The following is a 25,393-nucleotide window of genomic DNA, read 5'->3' as shown; positions in this document are numbered from 1 at the left end:
TGAGAGATATCTGACGCTAGACGAGGATAGCCGATATTGGTGGGAGATGTCCGATGCTGGAGGGGATGGCCGATATTGATGGAAGATGACCGACGCTAGACGAGGATAGCCGATATTGGTGGGAGATGTCCGATGCTGGAGGGGATGGGCGATATTGATGGGAGATGTCCGATGCTGGAGGGGATGGCCGATATTGATGGGAGATGACCGACGCTGGGGGGGATGGCCGATATTGATGGAAGATGACCGACGCTGGAGGGGGATGGCCGATGTTGATGGGAGATGACCGACACTGGATGGGGATGGCTGGTATTGGTGGAAGATGGGCAACGCTGGATGGGGATGGCTGGTATTGGTGGAAGATGGGCAACACTGGATGGGGATAGCCGATATTGGTGGGAGATAACCGACGCTGGGGAGATGGCCAATATTGATGGGAGATAACCGACGCTGGGGGGGATGGCCAATATTGATGGGAGATGACCGACGCTGGATGGGGATAGCCGATATTGGTGGGAGTTGACCGACGTTGGAGGGGGATGGCTGATATTGATGGGGGATGCCCGACGCTGGAGGGGATGGCTGGTATTGGTGGAAGATGGGCAACACTGGATGGGGATAGCCGATATTGGTGAGAGTTGACCGGCGCTGTAAGAGGATGGCCGATATTGGTGGGAGATGGCCGACTCTGGAAGGGAATAGCCCCTATTAGTGGGAGATGGCCGACATTGGTCACAGATGGCTGACGCCTGAGGGAGATAGCTGATATTGGTGAAGGCTGGCACCCGCAGAAAATCACCACTGAAAATATTAAGAAATATAGGCAGCCACTCATAACCCTAACTCTACGGCCTTCGGCTTAGGTGCTGCTCCGTGAAAAAGAGAGTATATATTTTAGGGACCCACCTGCTGGGCTACAGTGACACTTTATTTAATCTGGAGAATAACTCGTCAAGAGTAAACCGAAAACTTGAAGAGTCATTGAAAAGGATGTATATAAAGAAATGTAAATAAACAAATTGAGCCGCCTGTGGAGTATAGGACGTGTCTCTGATGTACTGCAGAAAGCCAAGCAGGCGTTTGTGAAAGCGGACAGCGCAGGGTGGAAGAAAGCTGAGATATGACATCCGGGAAGATAAATGAAACACTTTGTGGTAAGTCAGTAAAGAGTAACCAATGGTAAGAAGATGGAAATGTGCAAATAGGAATCTAAAGCAAGAAAAGAGGAAGGAAAGTTACAGAACACAAAAAAAAAAAAACAAGGAAGTGGTGAGGAGGAAAACCTAATCAGAGTGGGATTGGGGCTTATTATATATATATATATATCTATATACACCATGCCCCAGTACAGGACACAGCCATAGTTATAGAGGTCTCTGTCCTGTACTGTGTGAGAAAGATAGCAGTAAGCAAAGTTTCTATCTCAACCACACTGCTGTATGTAAGGCAGGTGTAATGGAACTCCAGTGTGTACCTACCTGCTCAGTCCCCCTTCTAAGACAGCGCCTTGAAAAAGTATTCATACCCCTTGACATGTTCCACATTTTCTCATGTTACAACCAAAAACGTAAATGTATTTTATTGGGATTTTATGTGATAGACCAACACAAAGTGGCACATAATTGTGAAGTGTAAGGAAAATGATAAATGGTTATCAAAATGTTTTACAAATTAATATGTGAAAAGTGTGTGTGTGTGTGTGTGTGGGGGGGGGGGGGGGCATTTGTATGGCGCCCCCCGGAGTCAATACTTTGTAGAACCGCCTTTCACTGCAATTACAGCTGCAAGTCTTTTTGGGGATGTCTCTACCAGCTTTACACATCTAGAGAGGGACATGTTTGCCCATTCTTCTTTGCAAAATATCTCAAAGTGGTTGTAAAGTCAGGTTTTATTATCTTATTATCTTAATGCATTCTATGCATTAGGATAAAAATCCTTCTGTGTGCAGCAACCCCCTTAACACTTACCCGAGGTCCCTCTCGGTCCAGAAATGTCCACGAGTGTCTCAACTGTCTGAAATTCTCCCTCCTGATTGGCTGCCGCTGCTGTCAAAGCCAGCTAGCCAATCAGGGGAGAGAGGGGGCGGGCCGGGTCACGGCTCCGTGTCTGAATGGACACAGGGAGCTGTGACTCAGCTCATGTGCCCCCATAGCAAGCTGCTTACTGTGTGGGCACTGAACAGGAGGGAGGGGCCAGGGTCACAGAAGAGGGACCCGAGAAGAGGAGGATCTGGGCTGCAATTCCACTGCAACAGAGCAGGTAAGTATAACAGGTTTTTAATTTTTATAGGAAAAAAAAAACTTTACAATCACTTCAAGCTCTGTCAGATTGGATGGAGAGCGTCTGTGAACAGCAATTTTCAAGTCTTGCCACAGATTCTCAATGGGATTTAGGTCTGGACTGTGACTGGAACATTCTAACACATGAATATGCTTTGATCTAAACCATTCCATTGTAGCTCTGGCTGTATGTTTCGGGTCGTTGTCCTGATGGAAGGTGAAACTCCACCCCAGTCTCAAGTCTTTTGTAGACTCTAACAGGTTTTCTTCTAAGATTGTCCTGTATTTGTCTCCATCAATCATCCCATCAACTCTGACCAGCTTCCCTGTCCCTGCTGAAGAAAAGCATCCCCACCACATGATGCTGCCACCAAAATGTTTCACGGTGGGGATGATGTGTTCAGGGTGATGTGCAGTGTTAGTTTTCTACCACATATAGCGTTTTGCTTTTAGGCCAAAAAGTTTAATTTTGGTCTCATCTGACCAGAGCACCTTCTTCCACATGTTTGCTGTGTCCCCCACGTTGCTTCACGCAACCTGCTTATGACTTTCTTTCAACAATGTCTTTCTTCTTGTCACTCTTCCATAAAGGGCAGATTTGTGGAGAACACGACTAATAGTTGTCCTGTGGACAGATTCTCCCACCTGAGCTGTGGATCTCTGCAGCTCCTCCAGAGTTACCATGGACCTCTTGGCTCTTCTCTGATGAATGCTCTCCTTGCCCGGCCGGTCAGTTTAGGTGGACGGCCATGTCTTGGTAGGTTTGCAGTTGTGCCATACTCTTTCCATTTTCGGATGATGGATTGAACAGAGCTCCGTGAGATGGTCAAAGCTTTTTTTAATAATCTAACCCTGCTTTATACTTCTCCACAACTTTATCCCTGACCTGTCTGGTGTGTTCCTTGGCCTTCGTGATGCTGTTTGTTCACTGAGGTTTTCTAACAAACCTCTGGGGGCTTCACAGAACAGCTGTATTTATAATAAGATTAAATTACACACAGATGGACTCTATCCACTAATTAGGCGACTTCTGAAGGCAATTGGTTCCACTAGATTTTAGTTAGGGGTATCAGAGTAAAGGGGGGTGCCATACAAATGCCCCTCACACTTTTCACATATTTATTTGTAAAAAATGTTGAAAACCATTTATCATTTTCCTTCCACGTTACAATTATGTGCCACTATGTGTTGGTCTATCACATAAAATCCCAATAAAATACATTTACGTTTTTGATTGTAACATGACAAAATGTGGAAAATTTCAAGGGGTAATTACTTTTTCAAGGCACTGTATACATGAGCCATACACACATAGGACATATTCAGTCAGTGTGAAGTATGCCCCTTACATTGGTGGTCAGTGAGAAGAATGTCTCTTACATTGATGGTTAGTGGGAAGAATGCTCCTTACATTGGTGATCAGTGGGAAGAATGCTCCTTACATTGGTGATCAGTGAGAAGAATGTTCCTTACATTGGTGATCAGTGGGAAGAATGCCCCTTACATTGGTGATCAGTGAGAAGAATGCTCCTTACATTGGTGATCAGTGGGAAGAATGTTCCTTACATTGGTGATCAGTGAGAAGAATGTTCCTTACATTGGTGATCAGTGAGAAGAATGTTCCTTACATTGGTGATCAGTGAGAAGAATGTTCCTTACATTGGTGATCAGTGAGAAGAATGCTCCTTACATTGGTGATCAGTGGGAAGAATGTTCCTTACATTGGTGATCAGTGAGAAGAATGTTCCTTACATTGGTGATCAGTGAGAAGAATGTTCCTTACATTGGTGATCAGTGAGAAGAATGTTCCTTACATTGGTGATCAGTGAGAAGAATGTTCCTTACATTTGTGATCAGTGAGAAGAATGTCCCTTACATTGGTGATCAGTGGGAAGAATGTTCCTTACATTGGTGATCAGTGAGAAGAATGTTCCTTACATTGGTGGTCAGTGAGAAGAATGCCCCTTACATTGGTGGTCAGTGGGAAGAATGCCCCTTACATTGGTGATCAGTGAGAAGAATGTTCCTTACATTTGTGATCAGTGAGAAGAATGTCCCTTACATTGGTGATCAGTGGGAAGAATGTTCCTTACATTGGTGATCAGTGAGAAGAATGTTCCTTACATTGGTGATCAGTGAGAAGAATGTTCCTTACATTGGTGATCAGTGAGAAGAATATTCCTTACATTGGTGATCAGTGAGAAGAATGTTCCTTACATTGGTGGTCAGTGGGAAGAATGCTCCTTACATTGGTGGTCAGTGGGAACTTATCTGAGAGGCAGAGATTGCTGAAGGAACCTCTACCAACCTCTGGAGGAACCCTGGCTGGGAAAGACTGATCTAGGTATACTGTCCAGTATATAGAAATCTTTCTCTAGTCCATGGTTTCTAGTCCTCCAGCAGGAAATCTATCTCCACCATAAAGGTAGATATAAACCAGAACTGAATGACGTGTCGTGTGCTGAAGCAATAGAAAAGCAATAAATGAGACCTGTTTTTTTTTTTGTTTGTTTTTTTTTTTTATAGATTTATTTTTACCTTTTGTTGCATCATTTGTGTCATTAGAGTGCTGCTAACCTGCAGCAGCCACTTCCTGTCCATATATGAACTGCGGTAATGGCAGCACGTCACTTCTCAGATCGAGTTTCCTGACGGTGAGCCAGACCTGACGTTTGGAGAATTTGAAGGAAGCTATAGGCTAAGGCAAGGAATTTTAGTAACGATTTTGCTGCCAGAGATGTTTTTGCACACATGCTTAAAATAAATCATTTTAGGCCTAAAGATCACATAAAATCCCCCCCAACAACAGTATAAATTATCTGAAAGCAGACACCCTATACCAGGGGTCTCAAACTGGCCGCCCTCCAGCTGTTGCGAATCTACAAGTCCCATGAGGCATTGCAAGGCTGACAGTTACAAGCATGACTCCCACAGGCAGAGGCATGATGGGACTTGTAGTTTTGCAACACCTGGAGGGGCTGCCAGTTTGAGACCCCTGCCCTAGAGAATAAAATAGTGGTAGTTCCAATTTTTTTTTTATGTCACACGATATTACTGCAAAGGTCTAGGAAATGCAAAATTTTCAGTAAATACACTTAAGTTAATTTTAGGGCACACAAACTTGTCCACTTCAATACCGGGCACTTTTACCCCCTTCCTGCCCAGGGCCAATATTCAACTTTCAGAGCGGTCGCACTTTGAATGACAATTGCGTGGTCGTGCAACACTGTTCCCAAACAAACATCTTGTTCCCACAAATAGAGCTTTCTTTTAGTGGTATTTAATCACCACTGGGGTTTTTACTTTTTTGCTAAACAAATTTAAAAAAAAAAAAAAAAAAAAATGTGTTTTTCTTAATTTTGGTTCTACAATTTTGCAAATAAAGAATCTGTATTCTGTAACACTTCTTTGGTAAAAAATAACCCAAATCAGGTGGCTGATCTCATTTCTCAAATGTCAGGACAGTACAAATACACCCCCCCCCCCCCCCTCCTCCTCCTCCTCCTCCAATGACCCTTTTTGGAAAATAGACAGTCCAAGGTATTTAGTAAGAGGCAGGGCAAGTTTTTTGAAGTTGTAATTTTTTGTCAGAATTTTTGGAAAAGGAAGAAGAAAAAAAAAAAAAAAAAGAAGCAGCTTTTTTTTTTTTTTTTAACATACTGTCACCATATGAGTACAGCGTTATCATATAACGTGTGTGGCGGTAATTCAGGGACTGGTGACACTACAAAAGAAAAAAAAATGTTTTTTCTTTTTGTTAAAAAAAAAATTGTAACACACTGAGCCATATAATGTTATCAAAGTAACATTGTACTACTCTGGGGAAGTAATCAGGATTTCTTCTTTTTTTTTTTCTTTTACACATTATGTTTGCATATGGCAATACATTGCTATAAGGAAGCATTTTACTGAATGGAACTGATTCCTTTAGTGAGCTTTGATTAGCTGTGATTGGCCAGAGCTAATAATGTGGTACAGATGGGCTGTGATTGGCCCTCTCTGTACCACGTGATCACATTGATACTGTAGCTGCTGACTTTTAACATTAGGACACTTGCCTGTCCTGGAGTCCAGCGATGTCATCACCGCAGCCGATGTTTACACCGGCTGGTTGGGTGCTGCCGCTGCCATTGCGGGTAAGGGAACCCGGCAGTGTAGCCTTTCGGCTTCACGGCCGGTCTCTACTGTATATGGGCGAAGTGCGCTGCTCTTTCTCAGTGGCACGACAGAAGAGGGAGGGGGGAGGGAGGTCGAGCTGCTGACATAAATCTCCCGGAAGTGGGGAGAGGGTACCTGTTTTTTTTTTTTTTTTTTTAACAACAGGTACCTGCTCACCCCTAGCCCCGGAAAGGTGCCCTCTCTGTACCATGTGATCATACTGACCAATCACAGCTAGCAACGCAGTTGTAATCAATAGATGGCATAACCACTTCACGCCAAATCACATACCTGTATGTAATTTTGTTGAAGTGGTTGTACCGGGGTGATGCCTGCAGCCAGAGGCATCACCCCGCTACCCTTTTTTTTTTTAGAGCCGACAGTTGGCTTTCAAGTGATAACAACCTATGTGGCTAATGAGCTGCTCAGATTTATTATCACAAGCAGCGGGGGAGCTGTACCTCACCCCCCCCCCCTCGAGCCGCCTTCCGCCGCTCCGCCCGGGTCTCTCGTCCCACCGAGAGACCTGAGCGACCAGCCGGCATGTCCGCTGGCTGGCCGGAGTCCCGAACAATGCCGGAATCGGCTTCAATCGGCTCTCCCATCTGATGTAGTAACCCAGAAGCAAAGTCACGACGTCACTTCCCGTTTACTCGGCAGCCAATGGTGCAGAATTAAAAAAATCTAAGACTCCTTTCACCCTGAGGCAGTTTTCATGCGTTTTAGCGCCTGTAAAGCGCCTGAAAACTGTCTCCCATGCTGCCCGAATGTGAAAGTCCGAGTGCTTTCACACTTGGGGCGGTGCGCTTGCGGGACGTTAGAAAAAGTCCTGCAAGCAGCGTTTTTGGGGCGGTTTGGGAGCACTGAATACATTGCTCCCAAAACGCCCTGCCCATTGGAATGAATGGCCTGAAAAGCGATTCGAAAGCGCCGCAACACGGGCGGCTTTTAACCCCTTCTTTGGCCATTAGCGGGGGTTAAAAGCGCTTTAGCGCTAACGCTCGGGCAGTCCCAGTGTGAAAGTAGCCTACTCATAAAGAGTACCTGTCACAGCCTATTACTGTCACAAGGGATGTTTACATTCCTTGTCGCAATAAAAGTGATCAGAATTTTTTTTTTAAAGGAACAAGGTAAAAATAATAAAGGGTCTAAAAGATCCTGCATGTCTCCCCCGTGGTCCACTAAGTGTAATTCAATGCAGATCGTATTGCAGTACATTCTTTTTCCGGGCCATGCTGGCCAGAGACACACCGAGAGGCTGGCCTGGAAGTGACATCATACACGTGCCTAATCCAACATGCTGGACTTTGTTTGGATGGCACAATCATATGCGCCAATTTCGTTTTACGATCGACAGAATGTTCAGCTTTCGACTCATCTATGGCCAGCCTTCCTCACCCAGCTGAAACAGCTTTGCTCTGCCGTGATTCGCTTTTCCGCTGTCATCACTCACCAGCACCAGGGTGGGCTGGAACCCGAATGATGAAAAATAAAAAAAACAAAAAAAAAACAAAAAGGAAATAAAACAGCAAAACAAGGGAAAAAAGTCAATTTTTAAAAAACTTAAAGTGAATGTAAACCTTTGAAGTGAAAAATGAACAAAACATATTTCAACTATAGTGCCTACTTGCCTCAATCCAACGCACTTAGGGCTGATTTACACTTGCTTCGACTTTAACATACATTAAAGTGCCTACTGGATCAACATGCGCTTTTTTTGATGCTTAGTTTTAGCTAAAGCTTTAACCCCTTGGAGCCGGCGGCACGCAAATATGTGGCCTCTATGCGCCTAGTCCTTGGCGCAAAGTGGCCACATATTTGCGTGAATTGCTGCCAATACAGCTGTGCCGAGAGCGTGCGTGCTCCTGGCAGCTAGCGGTTACCGGCGCCTAACCGAAACCTCCCAATTCGCTGCTTGTGAGTTTTCAGGTCAGGTAACTGCCAATCATGGACGGCCACATGATCTTAAGCCCCGCCTCTCGGCATCTTAAAGGGTTGGCAGGCGCCTGCACAAAGAGGTTAATGAAGGTTGGCAAATGCCTTGTGTGATTTTCTATCTGTTTTAAAGGGGCCCACCAGAAACCCAGCTCATTAGTACCCCTGTTCAGCAGATTCCCAGCTCAGTAGTAACCCCCGGCTCTGCTGATCTCCCGCTCAGTAGTAACCCCCGGCTCTGCTGACGCCACTCTCAGTAGTAACCCCAGGCTCTGCTGACGCCACGCTCAGTAGTAACCCCCGGCTCTGCTGACACCACGCTCAGTAGTAACCCCCGGCTCTGCTGACGCCACGCTCAGTAGTAACCCCCGGCTCTGCTGAGCCACCGCGCCAGCAGTAACCCCCAGCTCTGCCGATCCCCCTCTCTCTCCAGTTTACCAATCACCACCTGCTATATTGCTCCCATGCTGCGCACCACCTGTGACATCTGCTAGTTTCTCCTACTCTGGTCCCCGCAGTATCCTTTGCCGTTCAGTCCTCACTCTCTAGTCCCGTTTACCTTCTGCTATAGCGTTCCCATATTGCCCACCACATGTGCTGTTTGCTAGTTGCTCCACTCCAGTCCAGACCCCACTCACCCACCTGCTGCTCCACTCTGCACTCCAGATGTGATGTCTGCACCAACACTCCCAGAATACATACACATGAACTGGAAGGGACTGCTGCTGACATCTTTCCGTTGTGCTTGTTGGTTTCCCAGTGCATCCTGGGACATCTCAAACCTGCAATATCTCCAAAACAAAGCAAAGCTAATGCGGAATAAAAATAGGATTTTTTTCGTCATACTTACCTGTAAAATCCTTTTCTTTGAGTACATCATGGGACACAGGAGTCAGGCTAATATTCATTACCTAGTGCGTTATACTCCATCTACAGCTGAATGGATACTGGTAGACCAAAAGGTCTTCAGACAGGAAGTGATCCCCTAAATAACCCCTCCCACACAGGAGAGAGAAAAGAGAAGGCAAAATATGTCCTGATTTAAATGAAGGGCCGACACCACTTTAGGCAAAAAGGATGGAACAGGTCGTAACACAACCCTGTCGTGGTGAAGGATCAAGTATGGTTATCTGCGCGAAAGGGCCGCCAACTCTGACACCCTTCTAGCCGAGGTGATGGCCATCAGGAAGGCTAGCTTGCGTGACAGCAAGTCTAATGGAATTTCCTTGATAGGTTCAAATGGTTGTTTTCTGTAAGTCTCAAGGACACGTAGGTGACCTAATGGGGGGAAGCAAGAGAGTTACCCCCTGCATAAAGGTTTGGATCAGTGAACAGGAGGCTAAAGGCCTTTGGAAGAATACTGATGGGGTCAAAACCTGACCTCTGATTGTACTCAAAGCCAATTTGATTTCAACAGGTGACTGTAGAAAACAGAGAATTCTCCCAAACACATATTTCCGAGGATGCCATTTTCTGGCTGCACACCAAGCAATATTAGTCTTCCGGACCTTATGATAAATTTTCCTAGTGACAGCTTTTCTAGCATTCACTAGGGTAGACACCTACTGATCCCGGGATGCCATGGTCCTTTAACACCCTGGCTTCAATAGCCATGCTGTCAAATGGGATGGTATATAGGACCTTGGGACGGTAGATCAGGGCAATGTGGAAGCATTCATGGCCCGTCTATTGTCAGTCTCACAATCTCTGGGAACCAGGACCTTCTGGGCCAGGCTGGTGCCACCAGAATGACTGGAACTCCCTCTTTCCTGCGCAACAAATGTGGAAGGAGAGGGATCTGAGGGAAAGCATAAACCAGGGAGTACTGTCTCCATGGAACTATCAGAGCATCTGTTCCGATTGCCAGAGGATCCCTTGTTCAGGACACAAATTGCTGTAGCTTGTTGTTGAACCTGGATGCCAACAGGTCGACCTCTGGCCACCCCCAAAGCTGGCAAATTTCCCGGAACACCCCTGTGTGTGGGACAGATCTGCTGGAGGCTGAGATAATCTGCCTTTCAGTTCTCTACTCCCGGGATATGGACTGTCGATATAATCGGCACATGTCCCTCTACCCAGGCTAGTATGTGGTTCACCTCCTTCAGAGCTGAACGACTCCTGGTAACGCTTTGATGGTTGATATAGGCCACTGCAGTGGCTTTGTCGGAGTGAACCCTGAAAGAGTAGTCCTGAAGCTCCACCATCGAGGACCGTAGGGCCAGAGGTACTGCTCGTAATTCCAGGACGTTGATGGGCAGGATCCGTTCTGTCCCTGACCATTTCCCCTGAGCTGTGAGCCCTTCTAGGGTCACTCCCCAGACTGAGAGACTGGCATCTGTAGTCAGTACTCTCCAAGTTACCGGGAGTAAGGATTTTCCCTTTCGCAGGTTCTGATCCTGCAAACACCAGTTTAGGCTTAAGCGTGCCCAAGGAGATAAGCACTTTGGATAATCCAGGGCTTTTCCTCTTCTGATCTAGGCCAACAAGATGTCTTGTTGTAAAGGCCTGGAATGGAACTGGGCATAGGGCTCTGCCTCGAAGGAGGATACCATCCTCCCTAGAAGACTCATACAGAATGAAAAATTGTCCGGTGCTCCTTATCTGACGCACCTGAACCTTTAGGGCACAGATCCTTACAGGTGGCAAGTATACTCTTGCTTGAACCGTATCTAGGATCAGACCTAAATACCTTAGACTTTGAGCTGGTTTCAAGGCTGACTTTTCAGTATTTATGATCCAGCCTAAGCTTTTCAAATACCGCACTGTGCATATTATGCTCTGTTCTAGAGCCTGTAATGAGTGATCTCTGAGCAGGAGGTCATCCAGATACCCAAGCACTAGGATCCCTTGGGCCCTTAAAAGACCCAGTACTAGTGCTAGGACCTTTGTGAACACCTGGGGAGCTGTAGCCAGCCCAAAGCGTAGAGCCACAAACTGAAAATGACCTTTACTGCAAAATGTAGGAACCTCTGATAAAGCTGAAAGATAGGTATGTGTAAATACGCGTCTTTTATATCGATGGAGGCTAGAAAGTCTCCCCTCTGGAGTGAGGCTACTACTGAGCAGACAGACTGCATCCAAAAGGACTGTATCAGTAGAAACTTGTTAAGGGATCTTAGGTCCAAATTTGTCCTTGTGTCCCTGTTTGGTTTCTGAACCATAAACCGGTTTGATTACAACCCTGTGCCCCTTTTTCGGATACCGGAACCTCTACAATCACTCCTTGATGCACTAGATGATGTACTGTCTGAAGCAAAAAGTTTCTTTTTGGAGAATCCGAGGGAACGCTGGATCTTAAAAACCTCTGAGGGTGTACCCCCTGCAACTCCAGCTTGTAACTGCAAGATATAATTGAGGTGACCCACTCGTCCTGAATTATTGTTCTCCAAATGTCCGCAAAGTGCAGCAGCCTTCCCCCACTCGATGGAGTGGGGGCGTCCCCTCAAAAGGAGGGCTTGGTGCTGGGTTTAGTAGAATCTTGGACCCAGGGCTTCTTCTGGCTCTGCGGCTTGCCCCTGGCCCTAGAGCCCTGTTGGCGGCGGAACCATCTTGACGCTGAGACATTGGAGGAAGCAGTCCCTGAGGTTTTAAACGAGGGATGTCTGGTGCTTTTCTTCACAGGAAGTAGAGAACTCTTCCCTCCGGAAATCTTTTGGATATATTTGTCCAAATGATCCCCAAATAAATGTTCCCCATGAAAAGGGAAACCTGCCAATAACTTTTTTTTACAGGGAAGCTCGGCTGACCAGTTCTTAAGCCACAAGAGTCTGTGTATATGTACAGACGAGAGAGCCAAATGAGAAACCTGCTGTACTGAATCCGTTAAGGCGTCAATAGCAAAACACAGCGCTCAAGAAATATCTGTCTTCCTTTCAGGCAGATCATCCTCCTGGTTAGGCCTATCGGGCCGTTTGACCCGATCCTTTACGGACTGGCAGATACAAATTGTTGTAACAGCTGGCTAAATAGCTGAACTGGCCAAAGAAAAGGAAGCCTTTAATAATGACTCCAATTTCTTGTCAACAGGGTCTTTCAAGCCCTGTGCGATATCTACCGCAGAGACTGCTGCATCTACTGCTGGCATGCTCCATTTTTTTAACAAACTATTCATCCATGGGATATAAAAGGGAAAACCTCGTAGGAGGAACAAATATCCTGTTAGAAAGTTCCCAATCAGCATACACCGCCTGTTCCAACAGGGGGTGTAAGGGGAAAGTCTGTGTGGCCTGAAGAGGCCTCAGGGATCCCAAAGAGAACCAGGGGCGCTCAGTCACCTCGACTAAGGCAGACATCAACTGGATATCTTCTTGTCCAGATTGCTCGGAAGCAAACTCGTCTGCCAGCCCTCCACAGAGTCCTGAGCTTTAAGCTCTTCCCCATCCTCAACCCATTCCTGTTCCAGACTAGGAAGCTCTGGGGAGGGAATCTGTCACGCTTCCTGCCACCCTGCGGGATGGAGGCAATCATGCCAACAATCCTGGCTCTAACCCGGGTAGGGCCGAGGACAGTTCATCCTTGGTGATAAAGTGTGAAGTAGCGGCGTTGACTATAGGCACAATACCAGACAGGCGCAGCAGCTCAAATTGCCTGGAAGCCTCTGGTCTTTCAGGGGATACAACACTAGGGATAAGACTAGGTTCATCAGGAGTGTTAGTCCCGCTCCTCCTTTTTGAAGACATTTACTAGCCACACACCGTTGTGCGCCATCATAAAGGTAAAAAACAGCCAGACACGAGCAAAAAAAGGTACACTTTGAAAACACCCACAGCTAGCCAAGAACTCCTGTCTGGTCACCGCACACAGGTGTCTAGCCTCTAGCTAGCTTGACTGATTGTTACAATCAAAGGGACACCCCACAATAATAAGTAAAGGGGTTTCACTTACCCGTCCAGGCGCAGAGCAGCTTAGAACCTAAGAGCCCAATCTTCACCCTTCACAGCAGGTTCCTGTCACTTGAGGACCTTCAAGGACTGGGTACCCCTTTCATGTTTAGGGTCCACTCATTTGGAACTGTACAGCACCCTGCTGGAATGCCTTAGCTCTGTGGTGTCCAGGAATACACTTCACAGGGTCCAGCGCCTGGAGGCCATATTACAGGCAAAACCTCGCAGGATCTTGACTCTTCTTTATGAGGCTCGGGTACCATTAACTAAGCATATAAAGCCTGTGTCAAATGGATCAGATCGGTCAAACCCTTAAATCATTTAAGAACCGTTTGTGGGACTAGAGACGTGGAACTCAGAGAGCTCCAACAGACTGTGCCATCCACCTTGCAGACACTGGTAAAAAACTGAAGTGCTTCCTCTGTGGGAGGGGTTATAGGGGGGATCACTTCCTGTCTGAAGACCTTTGGTCTACCAGTGTCCATTCACCTGGAGATGGAGTATAACCCAGTAGGTAATGAATATTAGCCTGACTGTGTCCCATGATGTAAGAAAAAGAAAGCCTCTCAAATGCTTCAGGTGCTGTAAACGAGCATTGTAACAGACTTCTATGGAGGCTTTGGAGACGCTTTGAAGCACCAAGAAAGTGACCTGTGGCATCATTTTTAAAGCAAAGCAAACGCAACGTGTGAACAGGACTGTAAGCTAACCATTTAGTGACAGGTGCTTTGGCATTTAGAGTGTCCAATGCCACATTTTGAAGTGTAAAGTCCTTGTGTGTTGCCTATCTGATTTCTCCTCCCTTTGGTATCTGCAAGAATCACTTCTTACAGGTTAAGCAGACACCACAAAATCTCAGAAGATGGCCCCGCCCCCCTTCAACACACAGAAGATTGACAGTGAAGGTTTCCTTATGAAAAAGTGTAGAGGGGGTATTGTCCATTCCCTCCACTCAGGTCTCAGTTTACACTCAGCTCTCTGCTCTATACTGTACAGTGTGTGACATCAGTTCCCTGTCTTTTAGAGCAGAGAAAAAGCCTTTGATCTGTGCGTTATAGAAGGCTGTAGAGGAGAGGGGGCTGCAGATGAACAGGTACTACTTATGTAGTAGGATTGATTTAATCTCTATGTATCCCCTGAGGCCAGTCACTTCAATAGGTAAAGTTCCGCTTTCACAATGCAGCAGAAACACAACTCTGAAGAGGTTTCAGTGCTTCATCCTGAGCACAAGCGAAAGTCTGAGACAGTCATGCGCCTCCTTTCTAACATTCACTGCTAAGCCTGCACAAAGCAGAAACATCATCACCACCACTTTTAAGACTTTTGAAATAAAGCTTTTATTTTCATCTTAAATTACACAGTTCAGTGTGCCGTCCCCCTGCACCATTCACACCCCAAAAAGTTATTTCTGAGAAAGCGCAGGTGTGCATTCAACGCAGGAAAAACGCTTTCAGACACGGCTGAATAGGAAGAGACCGAAGGAGAATAACAGAAATGCCGCAGAGCCGGCGGCAAGTCCGGGATGCGACAACCGGCTGGAAATCAGTGCTGCGAGTGCAACCAACTGACCAACTGGCATCACCCGCAAAGAAGAGAGTGTAAAATTTCCAACATGACCAAATAGTGGGTTTTGTAAAAGAAGAGGACTGATGACAGATCACAACATTCAGCTTGAGGTTTAGCAGAAGCATGGACACTTCCTTTTTTCTAGACAGAGTCTTATGTACATGAGGAGAAGTGAGAGTATAACAAAGCTTCCTCTTCATGGGTTCTAAGCATTTCCAACTCCACTTATAGCAATACTTTATACCTGCAGGAGAGAGGACATGAGAAGGGGACAGAGGCCTGAGGCACAATGTATCCCCAGAGCAACCGACATTAGAAGAGCGGAGAGGCCGAGGCATATTTTACCTGCAGGACAGAGGACACTGAAAGGCTGAGCCTGAGGCACATTATACCCGACAATAGAAGATAGGGAGGGCAACTGACATTAGAAGAGTGGAGAGGCCCGAGAGGCTCATATTACCTCCAGGGCAACTGACATTAGAAGAGTGGAGAGGTTCATATTACCTCCAGGGCAACTGACCCTAGAAGAGTGGAGAGGCCTGAGAGGCTCATATTACCTCCAGGGCAACTGACCCTAGAAGAGTGGAGAGGCCTGAGAGGCTCATATTACCTCCAGGGCATCTGACCCTAGAAGAGTGGAGAGGCCTGAGAGGCTCATATTACCTCCAGGGCAACTGACATTAGAAGAGTGGAGAGGCCCGAGAGGCTCATATTACCTCCAGGGCAACTGACATTAGAATAGTGGAGAGGCCCGAGAGGCTCATATTACCTCCAGGGCAACTGATATTAGAAGAGTGGAGAGGCCTGAGAGGCTCATATTACCTCCAGGGCAACTGACATTAGAAGAGCAGGGACCCCCGAGGAATATAATACCTGCAGGACAGATGACAAAAGAAGACAGAGAGGCCTGAGGCACACAAAACTGACTATGTAACTATACCTCCATGGTGGCTGACATTAGAAGGGTGGAAAGGCCTGAGGCACAATACACCTGCAGGACAGAGCTGACATTAAATAGGTGGTGAGGCCTGAGGACAGTGGACATTAGAAGGGTGGAGAGGCCTGAGGTACATTACCCTTCCAGGATAGCTAACATTAGAATGATAGAAAGGTCTGAGATATAATTTACCTCCAGGACCATTGACATCACAAGGGTGGAGAGGCCTGAGGCACATTATACCTCCAGGACAGCTGACATTAGAAGGGTGGAGAGGCCCGAGATGCAATATACCTCCAAGACCCTTTTGTGTGGAAGTATGAATATCCCTTAAGCAGCACATGGAAGCAAGCCCACTCGTGATGGAACGTGGCAACCATAGCCTGGGCTCCAGCCAGGCCACACCTCTAAAGCATTTCGCTATGCCCCTGTAGTGAAACCGCATTGGGGGCGTGGCCTGTCTGAAGCCAAGGCTGAGGCTGCCACGTTCCATCACGAGTGGGCTTGCTTCCATGTGCTGCTTAAGGGATATTCATACTTCCATACACTGACGTCCGGACCTGGGATGGCCTCCCTTCCCAGCCCAGCACTCCTAGCAGTGAACCAGGACTAGCACCCTTCTCTAAGCCCGAGCGGCTCACACATGAGGTTTTTGGTCCAGGACCCTTGGCATTACAAGGGTGGAGAGGCCCGAGACACATTATACCTCCAGGATAGATGACATTAGAAGGGTAGCTAAGCCTAAAGCATAAGATACCTCCAAGACAGCTGACATGAGAAGGGTGGAGAGGCTCGATATATAATATACCTCTTGGACCATTGACATTAGAAGGGTGGATAGGCCTGAAGTCACATTAAACCTCCAGGACCAGTGACATTACAAAAGGCCGATAGGCCTGAGATACATGATACCTCCAGAACCATAGCTATTACAAGGGTGGAGAGGCTTGAGTCACATTAAACCTCCAGAACCATAGCTATTACAAGGGTGGAGAGGCCTGAGATACATTATACCTCCAGAACCATAGACATTACAAGGGTGGATAAGGGCCTGAGTCACATTAAACCTCTAGAACCATAGATATTACAAGGGTGGAGAGGCCTGAGATACATTATACCTCCAGAACCATAGCTATTACAAGGGTGGATAGGCCTGAGTCACATTAAACCTCCAGAACCATAGATATTACAAGGGTGGACAGGCCTGAGTCACATTAAACCTCCAGAGCCATAGATATTACAAGGGTGGATAGGCCTGAGTCACATTAAACCTCTAGAACCATAGATATTACAAGGGTGGAGAGGCTTGAGGCACACAATACCTGCAGGACAGTTGACATTAGAAGGATGGAGAGGATCCCCCTTCCCCCAGCACTGGGAGCACAGACAGTTTTACTGTAGCCAGCTTGTGACTCATTACAAAAGGGGATGTGGTCTGCGTACAGCAGCAGCGTGTAGTGAAATGCAGAGGCCCAGCACATCAGGAAGTGGTGAGCAGCTCTTGCAGGATGCTAGAGCAGTTGGACCTGACATGAAATATCAAACAGGAACCGGATTTAAAGGACAACTCCACTTAACAATAAACAATCTTTGAAAACACCGTGTGCACTCGACTGAGGCCACCTTATGCAGCGCACACACAAAAAAAAAAAAAAAGAAAAAAAAAAAAAAAAAAAAGGAATGGCAGGCAGTGGTTTGCACACACAGAGGACGCACAGATTTAAAGAGATTGCACAGCACTGACCTCTGCTGCTGTAAGAATAAGAATGGGGGGGGGGGGGGGGGGGGGTGAGCGCCCTCTGGCTTTTCTTCCTGGGTATTACATGTCCAGGAGAGGGGGGTATTTCTAGGCTACAACAACACTCACTTACGCTAAGTAAGTGCAGGAGTGTAAGACAAAACAGGGTATGGAGATAGAGAAATGAAGATAATTTAATAGGAGACGTCCATAGCAGCAGGATGAGCAGAATGTCACACGTAGGATGAAAGGGACTTCCTAAACACAGAGCGCCCTGAACAGAAAAGAGAAGAGCTTTGGGTAAAAACGTCCAGAATGATTGGTAGATAGTGCAGTTGTAGCCGGATTCTTCTCTGAAGGTTTGCCTGTTCTCGTAGAAGAGGAGGCTTGTAGTCTTCAATACACTATGTTCTACTTCCACCTAGAGATGCCCCCACTTCTCCACCGGGGGGAAATCCTCCACGTCCCCCATTTCATCGAAGCTTTGATCTCCTTGTGTGTAGGTGAGCTTGTATCGTAAGCGCACCTTTTCCTGAAAGACAGAAAGTGAGAGAGAGAGATTTAATGGTCATTTATTATGGTAAATGTATTTGTTGAGGAGTAAAAAAAATAAATAATAGGATTTACCAGTAAGATAGTTGAGGATCTTTAGTCTATAGCAGAGGGGTCTACAAACTTTCTAAACAAAGGGCCAGTTTACTGTCCTACAGACTTTAGGAGGCTGGACTGTGGCCATCGGGAGTAAAAAAAATGTCTCATCTTTGGTGTCAGTAAAAGGAATTGTACCCTATCCTTTATGTCATTGGGAAGAATCGGGTGCCATTGTTGGTGTCATTGGAAGGAATTGGGTCCCATTGTTGTGGTCATTGGACAAGTCTCCTCTTCTATGAGGAACTGTGCCCCATCGTCGGTGTGAGTGGGAGGAGTTGGGCCCCATCGTCGGTGTGAGTGGGAGGAGTTGGGCCCCATCGTCGGTGTGAGTGGGAGGAGTTGGGCCCCATCGTCGGTGTGAGTGGGAGGAGTTGGGCCCCATCGTCGGTGTGAGTGGGAGGAGTTGGGCCCCATCGTCGGTGTGAGTGGGAGGAGTTGGGCCCCATCGTCGGTGTGAGTGGGAGGAGTTGGGCCCCATCGTCGGTGTGAGTGGGAGGAGTTGGGCCCCATCGTCGGTGTGAGTGGGAGGAGTTGGGCCCCATCGTCGGTGTGAGTGGGAGGAGTTGGGCCCCATCGTCGGTGTGAGTGGGAGGAGTTGGGCCCCATCGTCGGTGTGAGTGGGAGGAGTTGGGCCCCATCGTCGGTGTGAGTGGGAGGAGTTGGGCCCCATCGTCGGTGTGAGTGGGAGGAGTTGGGCCCCATCGTCGGTGTGAGTGGGAGGAGTTGGGCCCCATCGTCGGTGTGAGTGGGAGGAGTTGGGCCCCATCGTCGGTGTCACTGGGAGGAATTGGGCCCCATCGTCGGTGTCACTGGGAGGAATTGGGCCCCATCGTCGGTGTCACTGGGAGGAATTGGGCCCCATCGTCGGTGTCACTGGGAGGAATTGGGCCCCATCGTCGGTGTCACTGGGAGGAATTGGGCCCCATCGTCGGTGTCACTGGGAGGAATTGGGCCCCATCGTCGGTGTCACTGGGAGGAATTGGGCCCCATCGTCGGTGTCACTGGGAGGAATTGGGCCCCATCGTCGGTGTCACTGGGAGGAATTGGGCCCCATCGTCGGTGTCACTGGGAGGAATTGGGCCCCATCATTGGTGTCTTTGGGAGGAATTGGGCCCCATCATTGGTGTCATTGGGCCCTATCGTTGGGGTGATTGGGAGGAATTGTGCCCCATCATTTGGTGTCATTGGGCCCCATTGTTGGGGTCATTGGAGGGAACTGTGCCCCATTATTGGTGTCACTGGGAAGAATTGTTCCCCCATTGTTGGTGTCACAGGAATTGTTGCTGTATGATTAAGATGTCTTATTTTCCTCGTACAGTACAGGAAACAGGTGCTTAAAGCGACTCTTCACCCTCTGGAAAGACTTCTCTCCTATTCAGCAGCCCTCCTCCCTCTGCCAGCAGAACAGAGCAGTCTTTTTTTTTTTTTTGTTTCGTAAAAAAAAAAAAAAAAAATGTAGCAGCCACCCCTGCTTATCACTAACCTAGGCGAATAACGTACCCTTTCCTCCCTTCTTTTGCCCTCCTGGTGTATTCACGTCGCATATCCCTGGAGGCACAGTGCATCATTCAGAAAGGAGGAGGGGGGCGTGCCTAGCACTGCATCATCAGGAGGCACATCTGTTAAACCAGGCGGGCCTTTTGATGATGTCAAAATCAACATGGCGGGAAACGAGAGGTGGCAGAATACAAGAGGATCTCAGCAGGACAATGTTGTACCCTTTGGGTTGGCGAGTATCGGAAAGGTGTACAACGGACCACCCGGTAAGCAGGGGGGTGGGCGGAGATCTGCTTTTTCAACACCGCAAACCACGCCAACAAGCCCATGTAAACAAACAGGTCAAGAAATCATGGACCATGTCAAGACAAGTTCTTTGGGATGTTCCAGAGAAGGACATAAAAGGAGGTAAGGATAATGTCCTAGGTGAGGTTTAAGGAGGAGACCACCCTCGGGAGAAAAGAGGTTTTTGACCTCAGGGCAAAAAGGGAAAAACAGGGGGTGCCAGATGAAGTGCAGGAGGTAAGAACAAGGTTTTATTGACTGGCTACTCACATTAGGCAACAAACAAGCAGGCATGTAGTAACTAGAGAGATGTCTGGGGCAGGTGGAGGTGTCTTGGAGTTACCATAGAGGGCAAGCCACTTCCAAGCCTGGTATGTCTGCACCGGACCAAGAGCGCTCAGCCAAGTCGAACCATAACCAGCATGGAAGGCACAGGAGGCCGAGCCGGAAGTGATGTTAACTGGAGACCACGTCCAAGTGCCACATCCTCCTGGGCCAGGTCGATGCATTGAGAACCAGGCGTAGACCAGGTGAACCTGTTTACCAGAGCGTCCACTGCGAAGACCCAAGGATCCCCCTAGAGCTGGTGACAAACCTGTCCAGTTTGGTGCCTGGACACCAGAAGAGGTTTCTTGCAAAGGAGTTCTGCTGACCAGAATTCTCCACATCCTGGGGATCTGGTGAAGCATATCTGCCAAGACATTTACGCAGTAATGTAAGGCAACAGGTAAAAGCTCGAATTGGTGGTGAATGAAGTTCTGTTGGTGGAGCTAGAGTCTCCAGCCATGTCCTTAGTCTAAACTGCCAGGTTCTGGCAAACCGCCATGAAAGCAACTGAAGAATATGCACAAGGTTCGATGCACAATACATCGAACCTTGAAGCAGTTGGGCTACAGCAGCAGAAGACCACACCGGGTGCCAATCCTGTCAGCCAAGAAGAGGAAACTGAGGCTACAATTCACACAGGATCACCAAAATTGGACAATAGAAGATTGGAAAAACGTTGCCTGGTCTGATGAGTCTGGATTTCAGCTGCGACATTCAGATGGTGGGGTCAGAATTGGGCGCATGGGGGGGGCATGGCTTGGCAATGGCGCTGTGAGGCTGCTTTCCCTGGGAGCTCCGTGCCTCGTTTAGGCTGAGAACCGGACCTAGCGTACATACCGGCTTTTAAACTACATGTCCATGACGGACAGACCTCCGGGATCACCCGCAGCTAATAGAACCGCGGACATCGCTGCTTATTTCTTGCGGAATTCGGCAACTCCGTCACAGGCCCTGGAGTCCAAGATGGCGCCGCCACGCTCTGGCAATGCAGGCACAGCATCGCTCAAGAAGACAGGCAAGGGGCTCTCTAATGCTCCACAAGGTAACGGATCTCTCCCTAACAGAGCTGATTCCCCGATCCTGTCCCCAGAAATCCCAGGGGCTGATAGCTGCTCATCCATACAGCCTGCTAACACTCAGGAGCAACCATTCCCTGAATGCTGGAAGGGGATAATCGCCCTCCTCCCCACTAAACAGGACATCACTGAATCTACAGCTACTATTGTGAATACCCTGTCTAAAGAGATCCATGATTTAAAGCAGAGAATAGATACTGTAGACTCCAGGGTATCAGAGGTGGAAACATCTGCTTCTCTGCTAGAGTCAAGAATGTCAGACATAGAAAAGGCTCATACGGATTATAAAAGGCGCCTGATCCTGATGCAACTTTCAATCGATGATGGCGAAAATCGCAGCAGGAGAAACAATATCAGAGTGCGCGGCCTGCCTGAAGCCACTTCAGGAAGTGATCTCAGAGCCACGATTGTGGCCATATTCAATCGATTACTAGACAAGCCCCCTACAGCGGAACTAGAACTGGACCGTGTGCACCGTGTGCAGGGTCCCAGGGGAGGAGATGATCTCGCACCAAGAGACATATTGGCGAGAGTTCATTATTACACAATTAAGGAAGAAATCCTGAGAAGGGCTTGGTCTCAGGGCCCCTTGGACTTTGATGGGGCGTCGGTGCAATTTTTCCCTGATATATCGCGGATGACCCTGCGTATGAGAAGCCAAATACGTCCACTGCTAGAAGCTATCAGAACGACAGGAGCCACCTACAGATGGGGCCACCCATTCCACTTGATCGTCCTGAAAGGAAATAACTCTTTTACGCTGCGTTGGCCAGACCAACTGCCGGATTTGTTCAGGTTTCTGGAGATCCCCGGGTTCTCGATACCCAATTGGTTGGACTTTCCGATCACCTTCAATAGCACGAGATCTATGTCACCAAGACCCCAACGAGCCAGCAGACGACAATGGCGATCAAGATCCAGGACAACTCCAAGAGACAATCCTACCTCACCGGAGTCCTAACTGACCGCACTGGCTCAGAAGGCTACGTACTGAGAAGCAAGAAGGGGACTCCTGTGGTTGTTAGAACTCTAGACCACACTGATATCCTTTTTCTTTCACCGCACAGTAAACTCTCTGAGTTTTATGAGTAGAACGTACAGCGATACAGGGGTATATTATATATATGCTGGAGGGACTTTTTGCTCCTCCGTGAAAAGATGACATGCCTTAGATAGGCGTCTGGATTCGAATTTAGTTGGGGGGTCTCACCGCGCCTCCACCTCATCGTTTCACAGGTTCCTTAAGGGCAGTTTTCACGCTCTTTGTTTTTTTTCTTATTTCTCCCCTTTTTTTGTGGGGCATGAGGTGGAGGGGTAGGGGGGACTCTAATTCATAAAGACACGGAGTCATGTTTAGTTTGTTACCCTCTTGTTCCCTATCAAGAGGGTTAGTTGCAATACTTACACTGTATTGGAAATGTAGGTTCACATAGATCTCTTAGTGGATATACATTTCACTTGCGGTGGTCGCATACACATATTTGAAGATTCTACAGCAAAGAATCAAGTTGTTTATGGTTTTTTATTTTTGTCTGCTGTTTAAAACGGTAATAGTCAGATATTGTTCATCATGCCGGTTCTCTCCTGACGACACGTCTCCCGTTGTGTCGCAGAGTCTAGTCTTCCACACCCACTAATAGGAAGCGCATATTTGCGTAAGGCTTTATATAGCAACAGCTGGATAATTAATTTATCCTTCTTAGTATTTTTCTCTATATCTTTTCAACTCCAATTCCTCCTTTTCTCTTCCTCTTCGTCCCTCCCTTATATCCGGTCTCCCCTTCCCTTCCTACCCCAACTCTACACCCCCTCCCCTTCCCCTCAATATCCCCCCCCCCCCCCCTTTTCTATCCCCTCCCTATACCTTCTTGACCTATTCTTTTCCCTACCCTCCCCCGATTGGCTGCCGGGGTGCGACATGGCCCCCCCGGGAGGGCCTCCGGGCTCACACCCTGGTAGTGAGATAAAATTCACCTCCCTCAATGTCAGAGGCCTAGCTACCCCGGAAAAACGCTCCAGACTCCTCACAGATCTAAAAAAAACGCGCACACAGGTGGCGCTCATTCAGGAAACACATTTCAAACTGTCGGCAGTCCCCAGACTCTGCAACAGGGACTTCCCCACTGTATATCACGCTCCCTCCCCTCTATCAAAATCAAAGGGGGTCAGTATATTGATAGCCAGATCACTGCCGTGGACGCTATTAGAAGAGAGAGCTGACCCACTTGGCCGATTCTTGCTCTTAAAGGGCAGGATCAGAAATACCACAGTGACCCTAGTAAACGTCTATTTCCCCAATTCTGATCACCTGTCCTTTTTGCGATCCCTCATTCCCTTAATCTTAGATTTTCGGGAGGGTCTGTTCCTGATGGGCGGGGATTTCAATTTTGCTCCGGAGCCACTACTGGATGTATCAAGAGGGGCATCTCATCTGTCTTTCTCATACCTTAAAAAACTCAAGGTAGAATTAACCAATCTACAGTTGATCGACCCCTGGAGGATCATGCACCCCGGTGAGAGGGATTTTACCTATTTTTCTGCGGTGCATGGTACATACTCCAGGATAGACTTCTTTCAGATCCAACATAAAGACTTACCGTTTGTCACCGCATCCCAGATTGACTACATTTCCCTCTCTGACCATGCCCCCACGCATGTGACCCTTTGCTGGGATACAGAACTCAGGTCCCCTCCAACCTGGAAACTAAACGAGTCATTATTACAAATCCCCGAGATACGTGAGGAGATAAGCAGGACACTGACTAATTACTTCTCAGAAAACATAGATCCGGCGCTGTCTCCAATGACAGTGTGGGAAGCCCATAAATGTGTAATAAGAGGGGAATTAATTAGGATTGGGGCAGCGAAAAAAAGAGAAAGGACTAAACAGATTGACCTCCTGATCTCCCGGGTGCGGTCTCTCGAGCTACTTCACAAGAAGTCCCTAGCGGAAACACACCTCCAGGCTTTACTGAAGACCAGGGGTGAATTGAAAGACCTCTTGTATCACAAAACGGTACAAGATCTGGCCTGGGCTAAAAGGTCCATGTTTGAATTCTCTAACAAGCCGGGGACCATGCTAGCCAGACTACTTCGTGGCCCGAGACAACGTACCTACATTCCCTCTATAGTGACCTCACAGGGAACTACGGTCCACACCTCTAGGGATATAGCCAATGAATTTGCTACATATTACCAACAACTATATAATTTGCACAAGGGGGAACCTACTGATCTTTTAACAGAAAGAGAGGTGTCAGCGGGGGAATACATCAGGTCTTCGGGTATGCCTACTTTACCAGCTGATGTGGGAGACTCATTTGAGTCGGACATCACCCCTGAAGAACTCTCTCTAGCCTTGGCCCAAACGAAGCCAAGGAAGGCGCCCGGGCCGGATGGCTTCACCCTGACCTATTACCAGACCTTCGGGTCTCACTTATCGACACACTTCCTGAAAGCATACAACGCACTAAAAGAAGGAGGCATTAACATGGTAGACTCCCTACGGGCATTTATTTCTTTGATCCCGAAAGAAGGGAAGGATTCTAGCCACTGCAGTAATTACCGCCCGATTGCTCTACTAAACGTGGATCTTAAATTGTTTTCCAAAATCCTGGCTAACAGATTACTCCCACATGTCCCACAATTAATACACTTTGACCAGGCGGGATTCGTGCCGCTGAGGGAGTCGAGAGACAACACCATAAGAGTCCTTAACCTTATTCACGAAGCGCAGACCGTCAAGAAGCCTTTTCTGCTACTTTCTACAGACGCAGAGAAGGCTTTTGACAGGGTGGCCTGGCATTTTATGCGGGCCACTCTGGAACATATTGGTGTTGGCCCAAACATGAGAGGCTGGATATCGTCTCTCTACTCGGCTCCCTCAGCGGCGGTAAGGGTCAATGAGTGGCGATCGGATTTCTTTGACATCTCTAACGGGACGAGACAGGGGTGCCCCCTGTCCCCATTAGTTTTTATTTTGACTCTTGAGCCGTTCCTGTGTAGCGTCCGCAGGAATCCCAATATAACCGGGATCACGAAGTCCTCGGGACATCATAAAA

At 47.7% G+C, this 25,393-nt stretch overlaps 1 protein-coding gene across 2 annotated transcripts in view; it reads right to left on the bottom strand.

The window, feature by feature from the left end:
- Positions 1 to 14,576: 14,576 nt before the first annotated feature.
- The window catches only part of GGA1 (golgi associated, gamma adaptin ear containing, ARF binding protein 1), a 65,729-nt gene continuing 54,912 nt past the window's right edge, over positions 14,577 to 25,393 (bottom strand). For both annotated transcript variants that reach the window (XM_073591726.1, XM_073591727.1), the window contains one exon: positions 14,577 to 18,028. In XM_073591726.1, the coding sequence (XP_073447827.1) occupies positions 17,918 to 18,028 (111 nt within the window). In that variant the 3' untranslated portion in view covers positions 14,577 to 17,917. The remainder of the gene's footprint in view (positions 18,029 to 25,393) is intronic.

This window comes from Aquarana catesbeiana, linkage group LG07, assembly GCF_042186555.1.
Source record: "Aquarana catesbeiana isolate 2022-GZ linkage group LG07, ASM4218655v1, whole genome shotgun sequence".
Classification (NCBI taxonomy): domain Eukaryota; kingdom Metazoa; phylum Chordata; class Amphibia; order Anura; family Ranidae; genus Aquarana; species Aquarana catesbeiana.
Note: the sequence above shows the minus strand (reverse complement) of the source record. Positions and strands in the feature narration are given on the sequence as shown.